Source organism: Sinocyclocheilus anshuiensis, unplaced genomic scaffold (genome assembly GCF_001515605.1).
Source record: "Sinocyclocheilus anshuiensis isolate Anshui unplaced genomic scaffold, SAMN03320099.WGS_v1.1 scaffold89, whole genome shotgun sequence".
Taxonomy (NCBI): Eukaryota; Metazoa; Chordata; class Actinopteri; order Cypriniformes; family Cyprinidae; genus Sinocyclocheilus; species Sinocyclocheilus anshuiensis.
In genome coordinates this window covers 219,108-232,481 of record NW_015537931.1, presented here as the reverse complement: position 1 = coordinate 232,481, position 13,374 = coordinate 219,108, and the positions used below count along the sequence as shown (strand labels likewise).

At 39.0% G+C, this 13,374-nt stretch overlaps 1 protein-coding gene across 2 annotated transcripts in view; it reads left to right on the top strand.

The window, feature by feature from the left end:
- Positions 1–13,374, top strand: part of psip1a (PC4 and SFRS1 interacting protein 1a) — a 124,460-nt gene that overhangs the window by 56,556 nt on the left and 54,530 nt on the right. The window contains exons 7-13 of one of the 2 annotated variants that reach the window (XM_016446640.1): positions 2,219–2,281; positions 2,380–2,458; positions 2,557–2,650; positions 11,016–11,065; positions 11,181–11,251; positions 11,442–11,543; positions 11,706–11,916. In XM_016446640.1, the coding sequence (XP_016302126.1) occupies positions 2,219–2,281; positions 2,380–2,458; positions 2,557–2,650; positions 11,016–11,065; positions 11,181–11,251; positions 11,442–11,543; positions 11,706–11,916 (670 nt within the window). The remainder of the gene's footprint in view (positions 1–2,218; positions 2,282–2,379; positions 2,459–2,556; positions 2,651–11,015; positions 11,066–11,180; positions 11,252–11,441; positions 11,544–11,705; positions 11,917–13,374) is intronic. The other variant, XM_016446648.1, reaches the window with a different exon arrangement.

The following is a 13,374-nucleotide window of genomic DNA, read 5'->3' as shown; positions in this document are numbered from 1 at the left end:
GCCGACACTGGAGCGAGCTCTGGGGCTGGAGCCGACACTGGAGCGAGCTCTGGAAGGTGCTTACGAGGAGCAGGCACTGGGGCTGGAACCGTAGCCGCAGCAAGCCTGCAGAACTCCCAGGAATACTCGACAAAGGGGAGATCTAGGCGACCTAAGGCAGAGAACCGAGCGGCAATTTCCATAGCCGCGGGGAAAACAAGGAAAACAAAAAACTTTTCAAAAAGGAAACATGAGGAAAAGTCGCCGCTCACTTTTTGTGCTTGTCACAGGGAATCACACGTAGCACGAGGAGAAGACATCAACATACAATTCCAGACCAGGGAGAACTGAACGGGCTAGAACTAAATAGGGTAGATAACGAGGGGCAGACAGCTGATGGGGATAACTAATAACAAGGAACAGGTGATACTAATAATGGGAAAAGTAACTGGAAGGACCAAATTAGGACAACAGGAACTAAACGGGAACATACACGTGACAGGTTCCTAATTTTTGGTCCAATAAATAAAACCTGTTTTTTCAGAATTTAGTAGTAGAAATGACTAGTCATCCAGTTTTTTTATATAAACTATGCATTCCGTTAGTTTTGCGAATTGGTATGTTTCTTTGGGCTGTCATTCACTCGTCATTCACTGCTACGAATTGATGACGGTCAGATAATTAAGATTTGAGCCATGAAAATGCAATTCCAATAATGCCAACATAATTTTGTAGTCTACTCAAAAGAATGCTGTGGTCAATGGTGCAACGCTAAGATCCAGTAGAACTAATAGAGAAATACAACCATGATCGGATGATAAGAGCAGTCTATGATACGTCTAAATCCGGACTGGAAATCCTCACAGATACCATTTCTCTCTAAGAAGGAACATAGCTGAGAGGATACTGCCTTTTCTAGTATTTTTGACAGAAAAAATAATTTGTGTAATTAACTAATTCTCTAGGATCAAGTTGTGTTTTTTTTTAATGAGAGGCTTAATAACAACCAATTTGAAGGTTTTGGGGACATATCTTAATGACATTGACGAATTAATAATATTCAGAAGAGGATCTATGACTTCACAATGGTCACAACTTCATGTAGTTCCTCTTCACTTCCTTTCCAAATGAGAAAACAATCATCTATATATCTTGCCCAGTACTTAATATAAAAGGATTATTTTATAAATGAAATCTAATTAAAAATTTACCCATAAAAAGATTTGCATAACTTGGTGCTAAGGGAGTACACATAGCAGTTCCTTGCACTTGAACATAACAGTCTTTATCAAACAAAAAATAATTTTTAGTTCATTCGAATTCAGTCAATTCTAAAATAAATTTTATGGTTAATGTCGAGTTCTGAGAAGTTTTTAGAAGAAGTCCAGAGACTCTAAGCTGCATTTATGTGGAAAAGAATTGATTATGATAATCTGATATATCATTTTCTATATCACTGAGAAATAAAGAATTGTTGCTCTAATGAAGGCAGATCACCAAAATGTCTGTTGTTGATTTTTATCTCCTGATTTAATGTCCAGAACAAATTTGAGTTGACAAAATCCAGCATCATTTGATCATATATACGACGGTAAATTGGCTCATTTCAAGTTGGAGTGATGTTTTGTGTCGAGCATGTTTTGTTTGCATGTTATGATTTTTGATTGAGTAATTTGTAGATCTGTCCTGCTCAAGCCGCGAACAGATGGTTCAGTCTAATATTGTCTGATATACAGATGGTTCAGTCTGATATACTGGATGAACCAGTTCACCAAAAAGAAGTGGTCCAAAAGAATGATTTGTTCGCGAACCAGACATCACTATGGACCGTTTGCCTGCAGCTGTGGATTACAGGTAGTAATAATGTTCAATTTCTTGCACAGACCAATCGCTTCACTTCATAAGACCTCAATATATCGTCAGGAGCCGAGGGTATTAATTTTGTGTTCCTTGTGTTACTTTTTTTTATTCTGAAAAACCAGTAGCCGCTAACTTGCATTTTATGAATCACCAAGGACCACGTTTTCAGCTAAAAATCTTAATGTTTTACTGAAGAAAAAAAGTCACCTACGTCTTAAATGGCCTGAGTGTGAGTAAATTAACAGCAAATTTTCATTTTTTTAGTGAACTATCCCTTTAACTGTAAAATCACTGGAGTGACCATGTGGATTTGAATTTAGTATGATATGCCTTAAAAATGGGTCATGTCATCTATTTTATAATTTTTTGTGGTCCCCAGGACCCATCACATAAAGATACCACAAATGTTTCTGCCAAAGATAAAAGAGGAAGGAAGAGAAAGGTAATCACTCTGTGCACTTTGCTGGTGATTCTTGTGATTAGGTTACATGACCAATAACATAACTACCAGAAATTAAATATTTGATTTGGTTTTCACAGATTGAAGCTGAACGAGACTCTGATACAGAAAACTCAAGCCCCACTTCAAGTGCTCCTGGGTTAGATTTATTATCAGCAGGTGCAGATTGCCCTTTCAAACTCTGTAGATGTTTTCTTATCTTTAGTAAGGCAACACATCTATAAATATGTATGTGGTGTGTCTTTTTTCTTATTTAGGTGGAGCAGTTCCATTACTAAAGCGCAGAGGAAGGAAACCTAAAATGGAGAAATCACTACTGCTGCAACAACAGGCTTCAAAGGAGCCACTGAGGTTAGGCGTGGATAATTTACAAATGTTTGTATAAATAATATTACAGATTAATTATATTATAGATGCACCAGTGTAACTATAGGCCGAAGAACGACAAGGTAAGATTAGAAGGGACTGTTTATTAATAATTAGTGAACCATCATTAGATGCATTTATTGTTGTAGTGATTTCAAGGTTAGATTTGACGGGGCAACACTAAATGTAGTGATTTTAGATTTAAGTAGCACCACCAGTGTAACTAAACATTAAAATGCTGAGAAAATTTTTTTTATTTAAAAGTAGATTATTGGGTTGAGTGTTGGAGTTCCCAGCATGCACTGGGGAATGAATAAATAAAATGGATGCCTCGTTTGTCAGTTCTGTCAGGACCACTATCGTCAAAGATGCCAAGCCTAGCATGGATGAGATCAGGGAGAGCAGCGATAACCCCCCAGGGTAAACAGAACAGAACCAATATATATGTATTGCAGATATCGTTAAAGTTCAATAATTGTATGTACACATTTTAGAATTAGTCTGATTCAAAGGAGAATCAGAAGGCTGAATCCCGACTGACAGAGGAGAAGTTGGGGATGGAGGAGCAATGCAAATTAGCTACTGAGCAATGCAAAAACTGCTGATAATACTGAAGGATCTTATATATGAATGCTTAGATAGGTTTTGTATTCCCATAGGTAGATGGGGATCAGCTGAGAGTCAGCTGATGTTAGCATACAGTTTGGATTGATGGTATGGTTCTGTTCTGGGCAAGAACTCCCTGCGCCTCCATGCAGCCTAGCATGGATGAGAGCAGGGAGAGCAGCAATACCCCCCAAAACAAAACCATATGCTGATATCCCCGAACACAAACTGATAGCAAATCTCAAAGCCTTAAGCAACAAGCATGTTGCCCTTAACCAATGACCAATCAAATATGTTGCCAAAACCCGCATAACCTGTAGCAACAATTCTGTTGCCTTAAACAGATTTCCTAATGAATATGTTGCCAATACCTTAAAAGCTTAAGCAACATGTTCTCAATAACACCAGATAGATAGACTTAAGAAAAACATGCTCCAATTCAACTACAGGTTTCAGAACAAGCATGTTCCGAATAATGACCAGATTGCTCTGGAACAAGCATGTTCCCAATATGACTAGACGGCTTAAGTACAAGCATGTTCCAAATACGACTACAGCTTTTAGAACAAGCATGTTCCAATAACAACCGAGCTTAAGAACAAGCATGTTTCCAATACGACTAGACAGAACAAGTGTGTCTGATGCGGGAACAGAATCAACACTGAACTGACGGCTGCATCCGAACTGGAAAATGCTGCCTTTGGAGGACACATTTCAAGGTAGGAAGGCATCGAGACACGTCGAATCCAAAGTTAGCTTCATTTCCTGCCTCCTGAGATACCTCATGTGGTCGATATTTAAAGGCAGAATAGATGCATCCTTCGCTGCCTTGATACCCAATATCCTGTGTGTTCTATGCCATGATGGTTGATCAAATAAATCATTGAATATTTGCTTAGTTATCACCAAAGCTCGTACTATTTTATTGTAGATCATTGAACGTTAAGCTGCCTCAGAAGCATGTCCGATATCAGTTTCATGAGTTGCCTTCATAGTCTGAATACTTTCCTTACCCACTGTACTATTACAGTTTTAACTGAGGGTGCTCGTTCAACTTCATGCGGCGCCGCCTGTCAAAAGCAATGCATCCTGGTTAGAAAATTTGTCCGACTTTAATCGGCGCCGCAGCCGCCTTATGATCACATGTGCCATCAAAGTACCGCGAGAGCAAAACGAGACCAGCCGCCTAGGTCAGGCACTAGGCTTGTTTGAGATGCACCTCACCTGAAATGTAGGCGAGAGTAGGTGGCTGCAGTAAGGGGAGGAGTGAAATAAGCACAGTCAAGACGGACATTTCTGACCTCTCGAAGTGGAGCATATACCAACGAGATCAAAGACAGATATTTCACATATCTCACACAGAGATCGCACTGTCATAGTGTTTGGGAATATTCATGCATAATTTAAATACATAAATCACGTGAAACCAGATAAAGAAATAAAACATTTTAGAAGAGAATGCAGCATCACAGTTGTCTGACTCTGAACCAATGAGCATTAAGCTGTGTCTCAGTCAGTCGTTTCCCATCATGCTTTTGATCAGCTCAGTGGGTGGAGAGCAACTGCGCTCGACTGCACAATCCGACACAGCCGCCTCGCCATTGCGAGAGTTTTTTTTTCACACGTCAGCATGACATCAGAGCAAGTCAGACGTAACTCGGACACTTTTCTAACCGGCATGCATCTCGCGGTGATCGGTTCTGCGCAGATTTTGCTGATCTCAAACAAGCTTACTGCGAAAGCCTTGATGACGACACACTTTATTCTCGTTGGTTAGATTCTGTGATGACAAGCAGGATGTGTGTTGCGTGCTTATTATAACCAATGATGCTGATCCAATGATGCTCACAAATCTGTTTTTATAACAGTAAAAGCATTTTTAGTCACACTGTTATATTGAGTCACGTTTCAAAAAAACACTGATAAAAGCATATATACCCCGACTTTATTGGTATTTAAATAGCATATGCTAATGTTGAACTTGAACAGATGGCGCTGTATTAAGCAGTATATAAAAGTGTTTCTGTTGCTTTATGAAAATGTTTCTGAAACGTCTGTGTATTTGACAAATATTGCATTTAATTCACTTCATCTGTGATAGAATATGCAAACACTGCCAGAGCATCATTACCAGGAGCAAGCGGCTACTCTCTCCAGTCGGAGGCAGGCTAGTGTAGTTTCTCTCGAACATCCTAGTCTTCTCGAGCAAGTAACTACGGCGCTGCCGATGACTTCCGTAACCATGGAAGAAACGCGTTAAGCAGCGCTCTCTTGCTCTCGCTTGGGTCGCTGAGTGCGCGTGCGCATAAGAATCCAACTCCTAACAGCGTAAATAACTCAGAATGCACGAAACGACACCAGACCCCCCGTTAAGCGCAGCCACAAGAGTTTTGCCAGTGACAACAGGTAAGTACCGCACATTCGCATAAACTAGCACAAGCATTTCACTGAAAACAACTAAATGAGCCTAAACAACACAGATAGCCTTAGCAACATGCATGTTGCAGATAACCTGAGAGCATTAAATGGAACTTAGCTTGTGAAGACGTTCAAGAGAGTGAAACATAGCAGCTGTGAAGTGGATGCTTGATCTATTGATATCCTTCTTGCGGATGAAGTTCCCATCTGAACTTGTTCTTGTGGCAGTCACATAACTCGTGGAGTCCATGACAATAATGTAGAGATGCGTGAAGTAATGCTGACTCAGTCACTTCCGAATCAGGCAGCAATGCGGTGAATTCACGTGTTCAAATTAACAAACTTGAATTATGGGGTTTAGCTGAGAGTCAGCTGATGCGAGCTTGACTAACGTGACCTGCCAGAACTAACGCTATGCTTGATTATTATTTTTAATATTTAGTTTTGGTCATACTATTTTACAGGGCACCAGCCAGGAATTTCACCTTGACAGTAAAGAAAAATCATGGAAGTTTGTTGAATAAATAAGAATTACATAAATTGGAGGAAGTTGTAGTCTGACCAATCTGAAGGATTTGAGAGATGAACGATGAAACACACAAACAGAGGAGCCTTGAAGGTGAAGGTTCTGATGTCTGTACAGAAGATCCGGACACTTAAAACATGCAGGAAGAGGATCGCTGACAAGACGATTCTGAAGTTGTTGGAGAAGATTCTAGCAGTTTGGAACTTGCAAATGGAGGATCGCTGAAGAGAAGGTTCTGAAGTTGTTGCAGAAGATGGGGGGCACTAAGCTTGTGGTCGTTGTTGCTGTTTCCAAACTCCCCAAATCCACTCTTGCAGAACTTCCTTGTTTCTCCTTAGAACAACTTAGTTTAGCAGCTTAGTTGGCGCCTTTCAGATCCAGCGTTTTGATTGGCCGTAAAAGTAAAAAGGCTGTAAGTTCTAGAGATAGTCCTAGAGATAGCATGCTGGAGGTGGCCATGGTATGGCCCCTCTCTGGCATGAGGTTTATTTGCATAGCTTAAAGTCTATGTTTAGAACAATGTCTTTAAGGTTTTTCCTATGAATAATTCACTTTCCAAACCAATTCCAGATTAACCTATACATTGTGCTGAAAATATGAAGACCAAACATCAATGGGTGCATAGAGGAGAAACAATAATGTACAGTATGTGGAAAATAATGTGTTTTTTGAACCTTAAACCGCATAAACACATTTCATTACACCAAATACACAAAATAATGTTCTTTTTAGCAGCATCATATGACCCCTTTAATCGATATTGTGTCCATTTTGTGTGAATGCGTGTGAAGATGTTTCCTTCCCAAAACTTGTTTGGTCAGTCTGAGTGGTCGTTCACACAGGTCTCAAAAATGAAGGACTGTAATCAGCGAAAGAGCACATGGTGATTGGATCAGTCTTTAATCAGTGGAATGCTGAAGTCCTTATCCTGCCTTCCACAAATGATAAGCTTGAGGGAGAACAAAGCACTTCCTGAACGGGGTTTACTGTATGTTAATATTACCCCCTTCTCCACAAGAGGTAGTGTTGTTTTATCAAAAAAGACAAAAGGCATCCTTTGTTGTCCACAAAGTCTGATCAAATCAAAATGAAGCTTTCCACATGTTGTGTGGAAAGGGGGTTGTCATCTGCTCTCCACTATATTGTGTTACATACAGTCAATTTTACTTGTTATAAGTAAAGACCTGCCTAAATGAATGAAATGTGCAAAACAATCATATTGGATGCTTTTTGTATGCATTAGCTGTGGCCGTTGCGTCTTGCTTTATTTTCAGCATTCCATGGCAAGACATGTAGTCTGACTAGCAGACTGACTCAGCCTAGGACTCTTCCTCCGCTACTGAGTCTATGGCAGCCCATAGAACCATATGGTAAAAAGTTGTGAAATTTGGCACAGTCTGAACATTAAACACAGCAATTTTGGAGTCTCTAACTCAATCACTCTAGTGCCACCAACTGTCCTTATTTGCACTCATATTTATTAGAAACTTCTATTAGAATTTTTCACCCCTCTGATTCCTTGGCTCAATTGAATGTGCAGAAAAAACAACTACTTTTTTGAACTCCTCCTAGACCGTTCGATTTTCATGAAAAGATCATCTTTAGACCATGCAAAAAAAAAAACTGATTCAAGTTGATTAGTCGAACCGTTCTCGAATAACGTGCAAATGAATTTGACGAAGAGCATGCCAAAATGGACGTAAGGCTATATCTCCACAATGCTTTAGCATATTGAGACCAAACTTGGTGTGTGTTATGACAACCATAACCTGAGGTTACCTGCACAGTTTCGGCACAGTGCCACTTAGTGGTCAGGAGATATGAAAAAGGGATTTTTTTGCTTATAACTTTTAAAAGGATTGGCCAAAAACCACAAGACTGTTCTCTTTAGACCAGTCCTGTCGGCCAAAGTTATGGATTTAATATTGATAGATGAAATTGTTTTAATTTAACGCATCAACAAATTTTGATGGCATGATGCTACACTGCATCTGAGGCTGTATCTCTGCAAATCTTTGGCATATTGACACCAAACATTGTGTGTTAATGTCACATCACACTGACCACACCACGTCAGTTTGGTAGCCACCTATTGTTCGAAAGTGATAAACCAATAAGTCATATTACTGATGATTGTATTTATGATTTTTCAGCCTTTTTGAATAAAATCATCTTCAAGTGTCCTCAGTTACTCATTGTTGCAGTTGGTCTGATCCTCCCTGACATGCTTAGCTCCTCATTTTGACATTTAGTTTGACCTTTAATTTCTGCTTGCATCTGTATTTATTATTATTATTCTGCACTAAAACTTTCTGGGCATCAGAGACTGTAAGTCCTAGAGATAGCAAATTGGTGGGATGATCAGAAATCCCACCCACTGCTCAGGCACATAAACATAACACCTGCAGGTCACTAGGTGGCGTTGTAACCATAAGGGTGTGCTGTGCTGTGATTGGCCAGCTATCCAGTGCGTTATGATTGGCCGAATACCTTAAGCATGTGACGGAAATGTTACACCCCTCACCATACTGCGATGATGCCCTGTCAGGCCGGAGCTATGATTCAAAAACATGAAAACCCATTATAAACGAGGCATTCGTTGCATCCAGTAGGGACATAATTATGGATTATAATGACTTATACTTTCTTTTTACGCGTTGCATCGCGCCTCGTAAACATAAAACCATGTCTGCATTTGTGATCGGAGAAATGACAAACAACAAGCCCTACTCTACACTGCCCAAAAAACTTGCTTTAAATATAAAAAATATAAAAACTCTTTAAATATAAAACGGCTTAGAACAGCCTGCATTGTAGTCTACTCTCCCAGGATCAGGAAACGGTCCTCCATAAAATGTGCTGCACACATCTGAATATTTGGGTTGAAGTGTTCTGGAACAATGTTGTAAATACAACTTAACCACTGATTTCTGGTCGTGTCCATTTTTGGAAGGCCAAACAAAGTAGTTTCGCTTTCACAATGAAACACAGCATCACACACGGCGGCCTTGAGTGAGCAGAGGCCGGGGAATAAGGCGGCCTTGAGTGAGCAGAGGCCGGGGAATAAAATGAGGAACGGCCGGAGGGCTAGAGTGAGCAGAGGCGGCGGATTCGACGAAGGAGCGTCTGGAGGGCTTGCGGCAACCACATGTGACGACCCTGGGCTGGACTTCACTTTGTTCACAGTGAAAGCCGATCCGGCGATCCACAGCGCAAACCTGTAGTATTTCCTCAGCAACCAGCATGGATCTGCTCCAGGCATGACGAAGCAGATATCGTCCTCTTTTGGAAGGCCAAACAAAGTAGTTTCACTTTCACAATGAATCACACAGCGCCTTCACGACATGGCGGTGGCAACAACAATACTACAGCGAGAATAAAAGTTACGCCTTCTTTCTTTGCATGAACATTTGGGTGGCGTTATGCAAATCTTCCCACATAGTGATGTAGATATGTGGGGGCGTGTTAGAACGAGCCGTTTTAGGTAGGTGTGGCTGACTCTTAACTTTTATAAAGAATATCTCTTTGGATTTCAGACTTTAGTCTTTGCAACTTTACAGATCATCTTTATGCACCAAGAGCTTGTAACACTCCAAAGAGAAAGGAAAAATTGAAATCGCATCAAATGACCCCTTTAAGGTTGAAAATTGTTATGCATCATCTTTGGTTGACGTCCTAACATATCCTGTAATATGACTATAAAAAAAATGCTGCCAGCAGCCAAATTTCAACCGTTACTAACATTGAATCTGAATGGCCTACAGTTACAATAACGGAAATATTCTTACGTCATGGTTAAACAAATATGTACTGTATTTTGTGAAAATCAACAAGTTGGCGCTATAATAAGCAACTTTACATTTTAGCTTATAACTCAACTGTGAACAAATTGTGAACAAACTTTGAGGTTGGCTTGAGAAATAGATGATAGATATATTCAGATTGATAGGTTTTCAGCTTGAAGTAGTTTTAAAGTTGGAAGTTGGAAGGTTTTGAAGGCCATACAATCTATCAGAAAGATAGATAGCTAGACAGATAGGTTGCTAGAGCGTTGCTATGCAGTTGCTAGAGTATTCTGGGTGGTTGATAGGGTGTTGCTATGCAGTTGCTAGGGTATTTGGGGTGGTTGCAAGGGTATTGCTATGCGGTTATCAGAGTATTTTTATTTGAAGAAACTTTTACTTCACTACATTCCAAAGCATAATATCATACTTATTAACAATTCAGTTGACATGTCTGACTCAAAATGAGCCAAGAACGTGAGATCCTCCAAGCTTGAGTGCATGTGTGACTGATGGTATGAAAAGTAAGTTACTAATGACGAATTGTAGGATTTATTATTGTAAATGAAAATCAAATTTAGGTCATGACTTTCAGTTTTTGTGAACTAAACCTGCTGTAAAAGGGCAAGCTGTTTAAGCCCACTGGATTTAGGTAACTAGATAGCTTCAGACAAGTTTAAATAGTTTTTCAGTCGGTTGGCTTTCTCAAGCCAACCTAAAAAGCTTAAATATGATATCAATTTGTTGGCTTTGTCAAGTCAATCCCTGAGTCTATCACATAAAAATCAGTCTTCAAGCTTTCGTAGACAACCTAGGAAGTCGGGGGAAGGTCTCATTTTGTAAGTTTTGTAACAAGTTATTCACACACTATCAATAAAAAAGAAATTAATACATGAAAATTATTACGTATAGTCCCTTTAAATAGCAAAGCAAAACATGAGTTCATGCACTAGATCTTTATAAAAAGAAATAATAACTAGATGGTTATGTTGTTTTTTTTTTGTTGTTGTTTTTGCAGGATAGGAAAAGATGGAAAGCGAGATGACAGAAAAGGAGACAAGAGAAAGGGTAAGATAATAAATAGTGATGTGCTATGCAGTCTTTAGATAGTCACCTAATTATCTATTTGTAATGACACTTTTTGAAACATTGTTTTCTAATTTTTTCAATTCACCAAATAAAGACGTTTCTGCAGAGTCCAGACTGCAGAAGTTGCACGGGGATATTAAAACATCTTTGAAGATTGATAACCTTGTAAGTCCAGGCTCCAATTCATTTTTTTTTTCATTCTTGTATAAAGATTTTAAACATAATTTCTGTAATATCATTAGTTGACACCTACATAGACTGATATTGATCATGCTCTCTTTGAAATTCATGTATTAACCTTCTTGTTTATGTAATTCTTTTTGTGTAAGTAAATCTTTATTCTCTCCATTATTAGGATGTGAGGAAATGTTTAGTTGCATTGGATGAGTTGAGTTCATTGCATGTTACTACTCAACAACTTCAGAGACACTGTGAACTCATAGCTACTCTTAAAAAGGTATGATTAAAACGTTTTTTGGGCAACATTGGACAATTGTCATGTTTATAAATTATTATTGTACACCACCTGCAGCAAAAACAACAAACACAATAAATAAATAAATAAAAATAAATAAATAATGTTAACTGAAAATGAATCAGTTTTATACTGTCTTTACAGATCCGCAGGTTCAAAGCCAGCCAGGATGTGATGGACAAATCCACGATGCTTTATAATAAGTTTAAAAGCATGTTTTTAGTGGGAGAAGGAGAGTCAGTGCTCAGTCAAGTACTCAATAAAAGTCAGAGACAGTCAGAGAAAAAACAGAGACCGATTGAAGAGGCCAAGAGGGGAGTGCTAAAAAACACAGAACAGACCAAAGAGCAGAAAGGTAAAGCGTCTTTTACAGATTGTATTTTCATTTTATACATGAAGGTGGGGTGTAATGATATATTGTGCCAAAATATATAATGGTACAAAAATGCAATGATATGTACGGAAGCCATGAACCGCAACGTGAAAAAAAAATTAAATAAATCAACGAGGGGGGAAAATAAAATATAGTGACTTAGATCCTTCCTGAGCCTAAGTCTGAACACTTTCTCTCTCTCCTCGAAAGGTTTTTTTTTCTCTCTCTTCAAAAACATTATTTCTCTCTTCAAATTTTTTTTTTCTCTATTCAAATTTTTTTCTCTCTTCAAAAACGTTTTTCTCTTCAAAATCTTTTTCTCTCTTCAAAACATTTCTCTTCAAAATCTTTTATTTTTCTCTATTCAAAACTTTTTTCTCTCTCTTCAAAACTTTTTTTCTTCCTTCTAAACTTTTTTCTTCTCTCAGAGAGCAACACAAGTGAGGAAAAAAAAGATGGCTAGCTAACATTAGCATGCGGTACCAAACTCGGCCACCAGGTGTCACTATCAGTATGCATGAAAACTAATGCATAAATGGCTTTAAAGCTGCAGTCCGTAAGTTTTGCCGCTTTGTCAGAATCAGAATCAGAATGAGCTTTATTGCCAGGTATGTTTTCACATACGAGGAATTTGTTTTCATGACAGAAGCTTCCGCAGTGCAACAGAATGACAGCGACAGAACAAAAACACAGATAATAAAAGAAAAATAGAACAAGTAAATAAGGAATAACAATATATATAAACTGACAATTGTATGTGCAGGTATATTACAATAGACAGTTTTGTATGTACAGGTATATTATGTACAAATTTGAGGTGTAGACTAAGTATGTGTGTTAGATAAATAAGTGTATGAGTGTATAAATAGTGTTGTGTGTTCCACAGTTATTGTCAAGTGTTCATGAGATGGATAGCCTGAGGGAAGAAACTGTTCCTGTGTCTGGCCGTTCTGGTGCTCAGAACTCTGTAGCGTCGCCAGTGATCTGTTGAAGATCTGTGTGAAGATGGGGGCCAGCTGGTCAGCACAGGATTTCAGACAGGCTGGTATAACACAACCTGGGCCTGGTGCTTTTTTCCTTTTCTGCTTCCGGAAGACCTGGTGCACCTCGTCTTCACTGATTTGAGGTGCAGGTGTGGGGGAGAGGGGGGTTGCAGGAGGTGTGAATGGTGTGAATTGTTGTGTGGAGAGGTGTTCAGGGCTGGTGTGGGGTGTTTTTTCAAACCTGCACTAGAACTCATTCAGATCGTCTGCCAGTTGTTGATTCTCCACAGTGCTGGGGGATGGTGTCTTGTAGTTGATGATTTCTTTCAGACTTTTCCACACTGATGCTGAGTCACTGGAAGAGAATTTAATCCTTATTTTTTCAGAATAATTCCTCTTTGACACTCTGATCTCCTTTTCCAGTGTGTATTAAGCCTGTTTATACAAGACATTATTC